The 13,491-nt window shown below is 34.4% G+C and overlaps 1 protein-coding gene across 1 annotated transcript in view; it reads left to right on the top strand.

Moving 5' to 3' along the window:
- Positions 1 to 1,950: 1,950 nt before the first annotated feature.
- LOC129217163 (Krueppel-like factor 5) overlaps positions 1,951 to 13,491 on the top strand; it is a 57,964-nt gene continuing 46,423 nt past the window's right edge. The window contains exon 1 of the mRNA XM_054851425.1: positions 1,951 to 2,089. Coding sequence (XP_054707400.1) covers positions 1,988 to 2,089 — 102 coding nt within the window. The 5' untranslated portion in view covers positions 1,951 to 1,987. The remainder of the gene's footprint in view (positions 2,090 to 13,491) is intronic.

Raw genomic sequence — 13,491 nt, forward strand, 5'->3', positions numbered from 1 at the left:
TAAAAGGATGCACACATCAGCTAGTTTGTAATTATAATTTATGGACTGTGGTAAAAATAAATCGTTTCAAGAACTATGGGTGGTAAGAGTTTTGTCGAATGCTCGATAATGCTAAAATACTCTAGTGGTTCAAAGGAGTCGTTTGTGCTACTGCTTTAGTACAAATCCTGCGCAAAAAATCTATAATAACTTCTGTTATAATTAAATTAGGCATTTTCAAAAAAAAAAAAAAAAAATCTAATTGCAGGAAAAAAAATTTCAGCTTTTCTTTCTTTCTCTCTTTTCTTTTTTTTTCAGCTTTGATGTCAGCGAATTTATCCAAATATTGGTTTAAAAGTAGAGCAAGAAAAAAAAAATGACCTATACACTTGTCCTCTAGAATATTAGTTATTAATTTGCGGCAAAATTTGTTTTCCGGTGTGCTCAACGCATCAGTCAACCCGTTCGTTTAAATAGCGACTCTTATGCAAATGCTCGTGGAGTGAATGAGAAGAAAATGGATTTATTTCAAAGCTTGCTAATATTAAAGAAATAGGTTTTTCTTCAATCGAAAACGTTTAGCAAATGGGGGTAAATTATTATAAATACTTCCAAGTATCTTTACAGATTTCTTGATATTTTTGTCAAATTTTGATGACATTAGCAATCGCAATTCTGATCCTGACCTAAATATTAGTTAAATACCTGAGATTAAGTCATTTTTATATCATGGAAAGTAAGGAAGTTTGATTCAGATAACTATAAAATAGTATAGTATTGCAGCCAACCATATATATATATATATATATATATATATATATATATATATATATATATATATATATATATATATATATATATATATATATATATATATATATATATATATATATATATATATATATATATATATATATATATATATATATATATATATATATATATAAATAAAAGGAAATTTCATTTTTGAAATATTTTTCTCAGCATTTTCTCAAAGAGTTATACTGCTTTCCTTATACTGCTTACCGTTGAAATGAAAATTCACGTAATTCCAAGCAATGACGTTGTATGCTTTGTCTGGAAAAAAAAAATATATTTTTTAAAATTTACTTCATAATGCTTATTATTTCTAAAAAAAATCAGATGTATATCAGATAATTGTGTCATTATAGATTTATTGCATTTGATTCTTTTTTTTTTTTACTGTAAATAAAGCTACTAATCATTTCCTTTGCTTGGAACTTTTGAAATGGTACACACGCACACACACACACACACACACACACACACACAAAAAAAAAAAAAAAAAGAAATAAAGAAAAAAAAACAACTAGCTTAAAACGAATCTATAAGAATTGTTTATGCAAGGCTGTCAGTAGAATCAAACAAGTGACCACTTTAATCGATCCCATGAAATATTCGCAGTCCCGCTTATCACGCCAAAAATACTGTTACTGAAAACTTTTTTTAAACATGAGTATTTATTCAAAAGTAAAATCCGACTTAAATGACAGTTCCTCATAAAAAAAAGGAGAAAGAGAAAAACAACATAAATTTCTTGAATTTCCAAGCTTGGAAGAAGAATAAAAGAAATCGTGCTGTAGCCAACGTCTAGTCTAGACACGGAGTAGCTCCTACACGTTCATTCACTAAACTTGCGCAAAGCGCAAAACGAAAGTGCAAAGAAAAAAAGCAAACGCACGTGGTAGAGGGAGGCAGTCCCAAAGCGGCGTCGCGTGCCATTGGAGAATCGCCCTGCGGCACACTTGATTGGCGGCGCGCGTCGGATCCACCCCCATCGCCATGTAACGAGCACCCCCCTTCGGCAAACGATTTTCCGTAAGCAGTCCCTCGTTTCTCCCTCCCCCATCCATTTCATCCTTCTGCAATTCGAAGTTCTCTTTTTCCGATATTCGCTCTTCGATTCTCGTGTGCGCAGTAGAGAGAGTCAGTGCGAGCGCGGTAGCAGTTTCGAGGACGTTAGGCTTAGCCGACTCTCGCCGCGTCCATGTCCGTGTGCGTGGCCGTCGAAGCCACCGTCCCTACCTTCGAAGGCCTTCGGACGTTCTACGGCGAGAGCATGGCGACCGAGATGGCCGATTTTCACGACGTAAGTTCCAACTAAGCATTTTCTTCATGTTTCAGTTTTTTTTCCCAATTGCAAAAGTAATCATTTTCTTTATGTTTCTTTTTTTTTTTGCCAATTGTTTCAACAAATCCCTTTTCTTTACAGTTCAATATTTTTGGCAATTGTTCCATCAATAATTTTCTTTATGTTTCTGTCTTTCTTTATTTCTTTTTTTTTTTTTGCCAATTGTTCCAACAAAACAGTTTTCTTTACGGTTCAATATTTTTGGCAATTGTTCCAACAATCTTTTCGTTTGTGTTTCATTTTTTTTTGGGGGGGGGGGGGAGCAATTGCTCTAATATTTCAAATTTTTTTTGCAATAGTTCAAACAAATCATTTTATTTATGTTTCTTTTTTCTTTTTTTTTGGTTGAAAATTCCTTCAACAAATCCCTTTTCTTTATTTTTCAATATTTTTGGCAACTGTTCCAACAATCATTTTCTTCATGTTTCAGTTTTTTCCCAATTGCAACAAGAAATCACTTTTCTTATGTTTCTTTTTTTCCAATTGTTCCAACAAATCCCTTTCTTTATGGTTCAATATTTTTGGCAATTGTTCCAACAATCATTTTCCTTATTTCTTTCTTTCTTTTTTTTTTTTTTTTTTTTTTGCTAATTGTTCCAACAAGTACCTTTTCTTTATGGTTCAGTATTTATGGCAATTGTTCGATCAATCATTTTCTTCATGTTGCAGTTTTTTCCCAATTGCAACAAGAAGTAATTTTTTTTACATTTCTTTCTTTCTTTCTTTTTTTTTTTTGCCAATTGTTCCAACAAATCCTTTTTCTTTATAGTTCAATATTTTTGGCAATTGTTCCAATAATCATTCCTTTTATGTTTCATTTTTTTTTGGGGGGGGGGGGGGGGGAGCAATTGCTCTAATGTTTCAGGTTTTTTTTGCAATAGTTCAAACAAATCATTTTATTTATGTTTCTCTCTCTCTCTCTTGCTCTTTTTTTTTTTTGGTTGCCAATTGCTTCAACAAATCCGTTTTCTTTAAATTTGAACTATTTTGGCAATTGCTCCAGCAAACCATTTTCTTTACGATGCATTTTTTTTTTTTTTTGCAATTGTTCTCCCCCCCCCCCCTGTTGTCAATACTCGTCTTTCCAAGAAAAGCTATGAAGTTCTGGTTAAAGTAAGGTTCTTCAAATTCTCTGAGATGGGAGGTGGGGGGATCATCAAAAGAAGTACAGCAGTATTTTTCAAAACCCTCTGAGAATTGACATAAATAAGGTCTCTTGTGTCTGTATTTGTATGAAAGAGAATCTCTTCAGTTACTTTTTCAGTTTCATTTGCTTTGTTTTTTTGCTAATCGTTCCCCTCTCCCTCCACAGTCAATGCTCCTAGCTTTCTACCAAATACTATCAAATTTGGGTTAAATTATTAACGTGATTTTTTAAATCCTCTGACATTGATGAATAAAAACAACAACAACAAAACAATAAAATACAGCAATATTTTCCAAAATCTCTGAAATTTATTTAAAATAGGGGTTTGTTACGTTCTACCAAATCATTTTCCTCTTGTTTCAATTTATTTAGGAATCGTTATTTTCTTCCTACTACTATCAATGCTCGTAACATTCTATACTAATATAGCTATGAAATTGAATTTACAGAATTAACGTTATTACTAACGTTTATCGCCTCTGCGGTTTTTTCTTAGATCTATTTCTCTTAAGTTCCACCAAATCATTTTCTCTATGATTCAAATTGTTTTATCATTTGAAGACTTCGGTGCAGGAAGAGAGCTCCACATTTTTAACACTTTCTGGAATCAAAAAGAAAAAAAATAAAATTCGTTTAAAAAGATTCTGTCTTTATATTGAAATTGTGACCAAAATCGAGACATTTTAATAAAATGTAATGTTACCCATTGGTTATTGTATTGTATATTAATTGTAATGTATTGGAGCTGTCCCTCTCTTGCTTCAAATACACATAATAATCCAAACAGATTTTAAATTTTTATCAATAATCCAAATAATGTTCGGATAATAAGAAAACAATACCAATCTTTTAATAAAAACATTTTAGTTTCAAAATAATACATTGTTTTATATTGTAGAGATATGTCGTTTTTCTCCTCAAAAGTTATAGCTCTATAAAAGATACTCTATAAAGATAACTATAGAAAATATTAATATTTTGCAATATTGGTTGGAGATGTCTTGTTCTTGTGCAGGATGAAAGATCATATTTTTTTTCTTCACATATTTCAACGTAAAACGCAACACCGACAAAAAAAATGGAGAAGCCCTCTTCTTAAACCGAGGTCTATTGTTGTTTTTTCCTCACTGTCAGTGATCGTAGCTTTCTACCAAAAGCTGAAATTTTGGGCAAAGGGTTCACATGATTTCCAAATTCTTTGAGATTTAAGGGGGGAGAAAAAGAGAAAAAAAAAGGGTTTTCCAAAACCCTTTGAGATATGTTTAAAAACAGCCTCTTATGTTATACCAAATTGTCTTTATTATATCCAACGTTCTGCCAATTCTCGAAACTTTTTACCAATCCCTATGAAAAAGGCAACAATATTTTCAAAAATCCTCTGAGATTTGTCTAAAAACAGCTCAAAATGTTTATATTTGGTAAAAGGTTGGGGAGAGGGAGGGAGGGGAGGCGCACTATTTAATTATCTTCTCCATTTCTCCAAAAAAAAAAAAAAGATAAAGGTTTATAACTATTTTGCTAAAGCTGTTTGATTTAGAGAGAAATTAAATTGCATTTTGTTAGTCCTCTGAAATTCGAATAAAAATTAAGTAGATTCTCCATATGCTCTGAACTCTGAAGAAAGGAAAAATGATGCTTCCCAAATCGGAGATTTTACACAAAAAATTACGAATGTGTTGATGTGATTCCTCTATCTATGTATTTAATAGCTTGCTTGGTTGCTAAGATATTATCAATTTCCTTGATATGACTGGAAGATAAATTAGTCCCTTCCCCACGACAAACCCGAATCTCAGAGGATTTGGAAAATATTCTTAGCCAGATCTTTTCAAAATATAAGAGAATATGAAAGTCGTCGATTCAAAAGTTCATAATATCTATTTACTGTTAAAATATTTAGGAAACATATTTAGTTCGGTGAAGTAAACAGACATTTATTTCTTAGTCGAATGACCAAATATGTTTTTAAACAGGTAGACCATACAAAGGCAGTGGCACAGCGAAAAGGAGAGGGGCGGGGGGAGGAGGTTGAGGGTGAAAACACCCTCTAGAGCCATTGGTTGTAACATAAATGCTAATTCTAACACAGTAGTTTATGCATATGAAAGGGCTGTTTTTGATCAAAATTCCCCCTGTTCAGATATTTTTGATTAAAAAAAATAAAGGCTCCAGGACGTGTTTTTCATCACAAAACCCACCCAGAAAGTATTTTTGATCAACCCCCCCCCCTGACCCTACCATCTTGACAGCAAATCCTATCACGACTAAGTTATAGCAACTCGACTGGGAGTCACAATGGTCACAGTCTTGAAGAAACAAAAATATGACAACTCACAGGAGTCACACTGCGGCACATTTGTGACGTATTTGACTTCATTGCGACGCCACAATTTGTGAACGGTCATTTTTTGACGTCACTGCAACGTTACTTTGACGTCGTTGGGGACTGACATGTTGAGTTGATGCAACTTATTGATGACTTTGGTGTGATTTTGCGTGACCGTCATGTGGCTTTCATGTAAGGGTTTCTGTTTAGTCACTAGGCTACACTGTAAAAAATAAAAAACCCTGAAAGTTTACGGTTATAAAATACTTTTTGCCAAAATATTATCTTTAACTTTAAAATTCTGCGGTAAAAAAAAAAAAATCAATGTGGCTAGAGTTACATTCATTAAAAAGAACGAGATACAATTAATGGGATCCAAACCTGTGTTCTCATTGTTCGGATAACGGTGCGCAGACCTCTACACTGAATGGAACTTGAGGAAAGAAAGTGAAAACTTTGCAGCGCCTGTGGAGTACCGATTGGCGCAGCGATCGTTAAATCCTTCCGGTACAATTTAATACAAAATTTTCTCTGTACTGTAAACACGCCATTTTAAAGTACCTTAAAAATATCCTAAATTCTCAACAGTATAATAAAGAACCGCCTAACATAGTGTGAAGAAATTCTGTTGTCGGTTAAAGAATCCCAAGTTTTTGCGTTTTTATAAGTACACAAAGCACTCTTGCATGCATAAATTAAAATATAATTGAACATGAAAAGTTTTCCCCCAAATTTACATGAAATTAATATACCTACTTCAAGTAGAAAGCTTTGACACTAATAAATATTTTAAACCAAAGCATGCAAAATGTCTTGGGGCTATTCCAGGGGAAAACGAACATTAACATAACAGCATACATGTATTTCATTAAAAATACTAATTTAAAAACTAATTGATCAAATTTTTGTTGCTTAAAAAGCCAGAAACACATATGGAAATTCAAACGCAAAACATTTTGTTAGTTACCTTTTAAAACTGTTGAAGCTAAGGGCTCTGAAAATATTGAACGTAAAAAAAGGGAAGAAACCCAGTGGTTGCGCCCCTGCGAATAGCTTATGATCTTTCGACTGTCATCTCCATATCTCGGTTTAAATCCTTCACACATGCAATCAGTTCCACTTCCCTGACAAAACTTGAGACGCTAATTTGACGCAATTATGTGATTTCCACACTCGAAGGATATGATAAAGAATTTGTACACAAATAAAAATGAAAATAAAGTAAAAACGATGCTGCAAAGTGATAATATTGAACTTTTAAAGCAAGGAGCAGAAAGATTTAGCAAAAATCTTTTGCTAAGCCAAAGATTGGATTTACTTTCTTCCAGTGGCGCGCACAGAAATTTTTCAAAGGGGGGGGGGGCGTCCAGGATCGAAGGTCCACCATTCTCATATTATACTCCAACACACATCTGAACAAACATGTTCTTTTCATTTTATCCATCGTCGGGAACAAAAAATATTTAAGCAATATATTGAATTATTACTTAGCATTAAAATTAAATTATGAAAAACAAATAATGAATTAAAATACCGGAAAGCACAGGAAATAATATGTATTTACATTTCTCATAATTAAGACAACGGAGCAAAATCATCATTGTTGAACAATTTATATTCACATGCAGTTCAATGTTGCAGGAGAAGAAAGAGATTTTTTTTTCATTTACTAAATATGAAATTATTGTTACCTTTGCTTGGTATTTTACGATACAAAGGATTATGAGCAATCAAAAACACCCAAGGGCGATGGGAGGGGTCCGGACCCCTGGACCCTCCCCTTGTGTGTGCCATTGCGTCCCTCCATTTTACTAATTCCTGCTCCAAGATTGATACCATGGGTATTTCGCGGCACCCCTCACGTCTGCCTGCGGGTGCCCACGTTGGGAACCCCTGGCCTAAAGTAAAAAATATAATTCTCTATAATGTTGACATAGGCGGCTCGCACGGGGGGGGGGGGGGACAACTTCCACCTCAATTCCAAAAGTTAAGGGGCTTCACCCATATTCTTTTCAGAGTCAAAAAGTAATGATTGATTGAAAAATGATTTTGATAGGTTGGAATGATTTATTTTACGAATGTAAAAGCTAAAAATTCCAAAGAAATGAGTTTTTCTCATCTTATCTCATAAAAATGGAAGGGGAAAGTCTACAGTGGGCCATCCGGCCTAATTTTTGACGCCATATTCCACATAATATTAAAAACCAGTAATGTAGTTTAAATTTACAAAAAAAAAAAAAAGGAACAACTTCAGGAATTACACTCTCTTACTAATACTCTTCCTTTGACCTTCCTCCCCCCCTTTTTTTTGTACGCCAGTCGCCCATGAATGTTGATATGCGGAATTTAAATTTTTTCCGTTTATTTCTATCGTGTAAGGATTTTTCCTATTTCTTCCTAAATCACTTTTCATGCGTTGCATAATTACGGGAATTTAATCATAAACATTTTCATAATATCTTTCTATTAAAAAAAAAATTGTACACAGCTTACTGAGAGTAGAAAAATATTTCTCTTTGGACGTACGGAAAGTGGCCGTGAGAAAAATTAAATTAAATTAAAAGGGGAGGGGGGTACATTTAGGCCAATACCAAAGGAAAAGTATATTTTCGATAACTTCTTTCGATGACAGTTAATATCTATTTATTTCTACAAATGCTTCATAATAAGGAAACATTTGAAGAATATTGTGTGGAGTTGACATTAATTTTATGTAGAAATGAGCCAATGACAGCGATTCTCCGTGAACGGTTCGAGAGAGAGAGAGAGAAAGTTTCATTGCGGTGCCCCTCATAACTCAGAACTAGATGATCTGAAATCGAAATCCAAAATGCTATTGTTAATAATTAGTTTTTTTTAGGTAACAACGTCGATTATTATTACTTTATTGAAAATATTAACGTAATTTCATAATGGCAAAAATTTAAAGTTTTTCTTTTTAATGAAAAACTATTTCAAATTCTAAGCACTGTAAAAAACTGAAAAATCAATAAAAAATAAAAAATAAAACTCGACGTTGTTACCTGTAGAAACGTATTGAAGAATGAATTCAATTTGTGTGAGTATTCATTTCAGATAACCCAGTGGTGAGTCATGGCGCTCTGAGAGCAACATAAGGAAACTTTTTTTCTACTGAGACGTCCGCAGAGAATCGCTGTCAAGGGCTAATATTTTCCTAAAAAATCATGAAATGCTCACAAAATATTCTTAAAGTATTACTTTATTATATAGGGGTTAAAGAAATAGATATTTTTTAGCTGTGTTGTCAAAAAAAAAAACTATCGAAAATGTGCATTTTTTTGTATCGATTTAACCTAACACCCTCTTCTCCTCTTAGAAAATAAGTGGTTCGTGATAGGAACTTTCTGGATTCGAAATTAATTTCAACGCGCTGAAAATATCTCAAAAACATTCTAACTTCGGAGTCAACAATTTCATCGTTCTAGTCTTATGAATGAGCGAAAAAATATCGATAGAGTATTTTGCGCCTAAACATTTACATAAAGTACTATTTCTAAAAACTCCTTTCTCTTCTCTTTTTTCCCCCATGACTTATTTTCTTTGTGCTCTATAAAGACAATCTCTAATTTATTAAAACTCAATTCGAAATAACTGAAGGAACTTAGCGCATTGTCTGAAATACACTGCTTGACAATTGCTAAGGAACAATTACGTTTTTCGGAATAGTTAAAAATAGATAATGATTAAAGAAACAGAACGAAATGTATAGTTAGTAGGGAGGATGTGCCTTTATTATAAGTACAAAATAATAGATATTACTGCATCAATGAAGTAAAAACTTAAAAAAAAAAATCCTACTTAAATGATTTTCATACAACCACAAAAAAATGATCTAGGTCAGAATGATGGAGACATGAGTACCTTAATATGATGTATGATTACACTGATGCACAATTTATATCTGTTTTCCATACTCCCCACTAATTATTGAGGACTGCTTAGGGGATGTTTTCCCACTCCTCTCTCAATGCGGATTTGAGTTCTTGTACTGTTCTGGGAGAGACGGTTCTTCGCGCAACACGTCTGCCAAGAGCCTCCCAGGCAAGTTCAATTGGATTTAAGTCGGGAAAGTAAGCAGGCCATTGCAAACGGAGAATGTTTTCACTTTGCAGTGCGTCTGACACTTCAATGCTCCAGTGTGGCCGTGTATCGTCGTCCATAAAAAGAAAGTCAGGACCTACAGCCCCCCTAAAAAGACGAACAAGGTCCAGCATAACATATCTGCAATACATTTGCTACGTATCGCTTTCTTATTAAAAAATGTGAAGCGGTGTTTTGCCATTGTGCATGATGCCTGCCCACACCATGACGCCTGGGCCGTACCGATCATGTTCGCAAACAAATTTTTGTGCATAACGTGTTCCAAGCTCTCTCCACAGTAGTTGGTGACCAGATCACTTGTCGCACTGAAACGAGATTCGTCAGAGAACATCACTCTAGACTAATTTTAATGATCCCACCAACATGTTCCTTACACCAGCGTAATCTCTCTCGACGATGGCGTTGTTGAACTTGGATGCAACGTACGGGCTTCCTTGCATACAAACCGACATTATTTACTCGCCGTGAGATGGTTCTTGCAGAAACATGCGTACCGGTAGCAGTTATTAGATTTGCAGCTATCTGTCCAAGAGTGAAATTTCTGTTCCTTTTTGGCACGAGGGCTACATAGCGATCCTCTGAAGGTGTGGTGTTCCTACCACGAACCCCGGCATGATTTCGCAAAACATTTTCACCTTCAATGACCGTCTTTAATCGGGAGATGGCACTTTTTTATACACCCATTGCAGCAACCACAGTGGTGTCACTTTGACATGCTTTCAGTCGTCCAACCGCTCGTCCACGATCGCAGATACTCAAATGATTTCTTGCTGACATTTTACTCTTAAGTATTTCAAGAACCAAACAGAATTTCAGAGAAAAACTTTTTTTTTTACATTTAGCACTATTTTTGTTAAAAACCAAACAGCGTGAATTTTCGTACGAATCTTGAGCGTGTACGCACTGTCTTTTATACAGATATTTGGTCTACCACGCCACCTGAACATGAATTTATTTCCATTGGTCAGGTGGTTGAGATACAAATTTGCATAAATCACTTGTTCCTTAGCAAGTGTCAAGCAGTGCACTAAGCTATAAAATTTTTGATTTTATGTAAATTCATTCTTACTGGAGGAAAAAAAAGAAACAGCTTTTTAGAAATATCTGACAAACCAATTCAAGCTACAATTTCAATCAATGATTAGAAGAAAAAAAAAGTTTCTTTTAACTGTTTAATCATAGATATTTTACATAAAACAGGTTTTCCTTTCCCCTTTCACCCCCAATCTATAAATATGCTGATAATAATGCGGCAGTGAAAATGCAAACTGGATTTTTAACAATAAATATATTACAATGCAATTTTCTAGGCATCTGCATCTGTTTTGATGATGTTTTTTTTTTTTTATTTTTTTTTATTTTGCCGTGATTTAATTTTTTCTTAGTACGATACAAATTGTTTTTTCGCTTTCGCAAATTTATTTAATTCAAGACCGCTGTTGTAAATTACTCGTTTTCTAATAAACCCTAGTTTAAACTCTTGTTAAACATTTGCTAATAAATTATCAATATATTAATTTGTTTTGTTCTTGACGAAAACAGTGAGCTTGTTAATTGGTTGTAATTAGTCAATCAAGTGTGAGCTCTTATGTGTATCTCTTTTATCCTAAAATATTTTACTTGTTAGATGGCGTGAATCTTATGTTTAACATAGTGCAATGCCGGATCTCGGGGGGAGGGGGGGGGTTAAGATGGGACTCTAACTCCGAGCTTTAATTTTTTCGGGGGGGGGGGGGAAATTCATTGAATTTCAGAATGTTTTTTTTTTGGTTGAAACGCTATGTATAAACGTGAAGGAAGATTTGTTGGCAGTTTAAGATTTGTCCCGACACGAAAAAGGTGTAGATCCGGCACTAACTTAGTGTGAGCCCTAGTTCGTAATCTGATCACCCATCCCAGAGCTCCATGCAAATATTTTGAAGTGAAACATCTTATGCGAGGACTTTGAAATTCTGATCTGCAAGCTTTTTGGGAGACGGAAGTGACCATCGCTCTTAAGAGGGACTGACACTTCTGTTTAAACAATATGAAATTTTCTCTTCAAGGGTACCCTCGTCCCTCTCCCGAAGAATTTAGGACTTTAAATACGTATTAGGTATTTTACTTATGAAATCAACTTATATAGTATATTGAAGAATATAAATACTTTGGTAAACGGTTTAAAGGTCTGAAAACACTATGAATTTCAAATATATATAAAGCTACAAATTACCGCCCCAAAACTAACTAAGGCGGAATTGCAAGATAACACCGAAAAGGCCAGTTACAGTATCCAAAAATTGCAGCTCTGTTCTAGCTTTGTGCTCAACCTATACCTGGAGTAGCCAAAACCATACTTAGGCAAATAATTTTCAAAATTGGAGTCGTTAAGAAGCAATTTTAAGCAATTTCTGATGAAGCTACGTTACTAGGCGGGTCTTCTATGTAAATTTTTTGACATTGAGAGCTCAAATTTAGGCTATAACCGGTGACTTTTAGAAAAAAAGAAGGTTTCTGGGAAAAGATTTGTCAGTGAAGTCTGAAAGACGCAATTGTAGTCTATGTTTGGTGACGTTTAGAAAATGGGAAGTTTTGTTGGTTCCCAATGAAAATATTTCGACAACTAAGTAAAGGCTGTCCTTGGTGACGTTTGAGAAATTGGAAATGTTCACGGGCTCTCTCTGGAAGTTTTTAACCCTAATGTTCGAAAAATATTGTGTGTGAAGAAGAAGGATTCAAGGATCCCCCCACGGAATTTTCTAAACCGAAATTTAAATATGCGCTAATATTAGAGCGGAGGTGTTCGGGGAAACCCCCGGAAATTTATCAAAGTTAAAGTATTAGAAGTGCCATTTTCTGCTACGTTTAAGGACGTTAAGCGTGTAGAGAGGAATTTATAAATGATCTTCGGCTAAATTTGTTAATCGAAATCAGAAAGACACAAAGACCAGGAGAGTTTTTCGAAATCGAAGTCTTTAACACGCATTTCAGGTTCTCTTAAACAGCTTAGAAGAGGCGTCAGGGTTCGGAGGGAGATGGGGGGGGGGGGGGGGGGAATTCTGAAATTTTTTGACATTGAAGTTCTGAAAACACAATTTTAGATTACATTTTGATGAAATGGGTTGTCTGACAAGGAAATGTTTCAAGCTTGAAAGCCAAAAAATGAACCTTTCTTTGTCACGTTAAGGGAAAAGAGTGTTTGGAGACTTTCCCTAAAAACTTTCGACATTAAGGCTAGAAAAGCAATATTGAGCATTGTTTATGGTAATGTTAGAGTTAGAGGAAGGAGTTGAAAAGTTGGGTGATCTTCTCCGTCCTAAAAGCATACTTTAAATCAAACTTAGCCGACGATAAAATAGATAGGGAAGAGAAGTATCACACCAGAAGTAGTTCGAAATTGAAGCGCCAAAATAATATTTTATTCTGTATGTTTGTCCAAATTAGGGGTGAAGATTTGAGTAAATTGGAATCTCTCCGAAAATTCGGCTTTATCTATAGTGTAAATGCTAACCTCATCGGGGGAAGGGGGGAATATATCCCCCTTATCTTGGGAACAAAGAAAAATATATGACTGTGTAGTAACTTCAGATTAAAAAAAAACACCGTTAGCAGGACGAAGCTATTTCCTTCAAACATTTCCATTTCATTGCCAGATCATAATTTAATCTGTTTTAAGTGTTGACCAAATGGGAGAAGGGGTTACAGTTCCCTCCCTTCATTAACTTTACTATGCATGGTGTATATATTCATTTAAATGTAATGCATATTTTAATTCGCAAAAGTATT

Source organism: Uloborus diversus, chromosome 2 (genome assembly GCF_026930045.1).
Source record: "Uloborus diversus isolate 005 chromosome 2, Udiv.v.3.1, whole genome shotgun sequence".
NCBI classification, from domain to species: Eukaryota; Metazoa; Arthropoda; class Arachnida; order Araneae; family Uloboridae; genus Uloborus; species Uloborus diversus.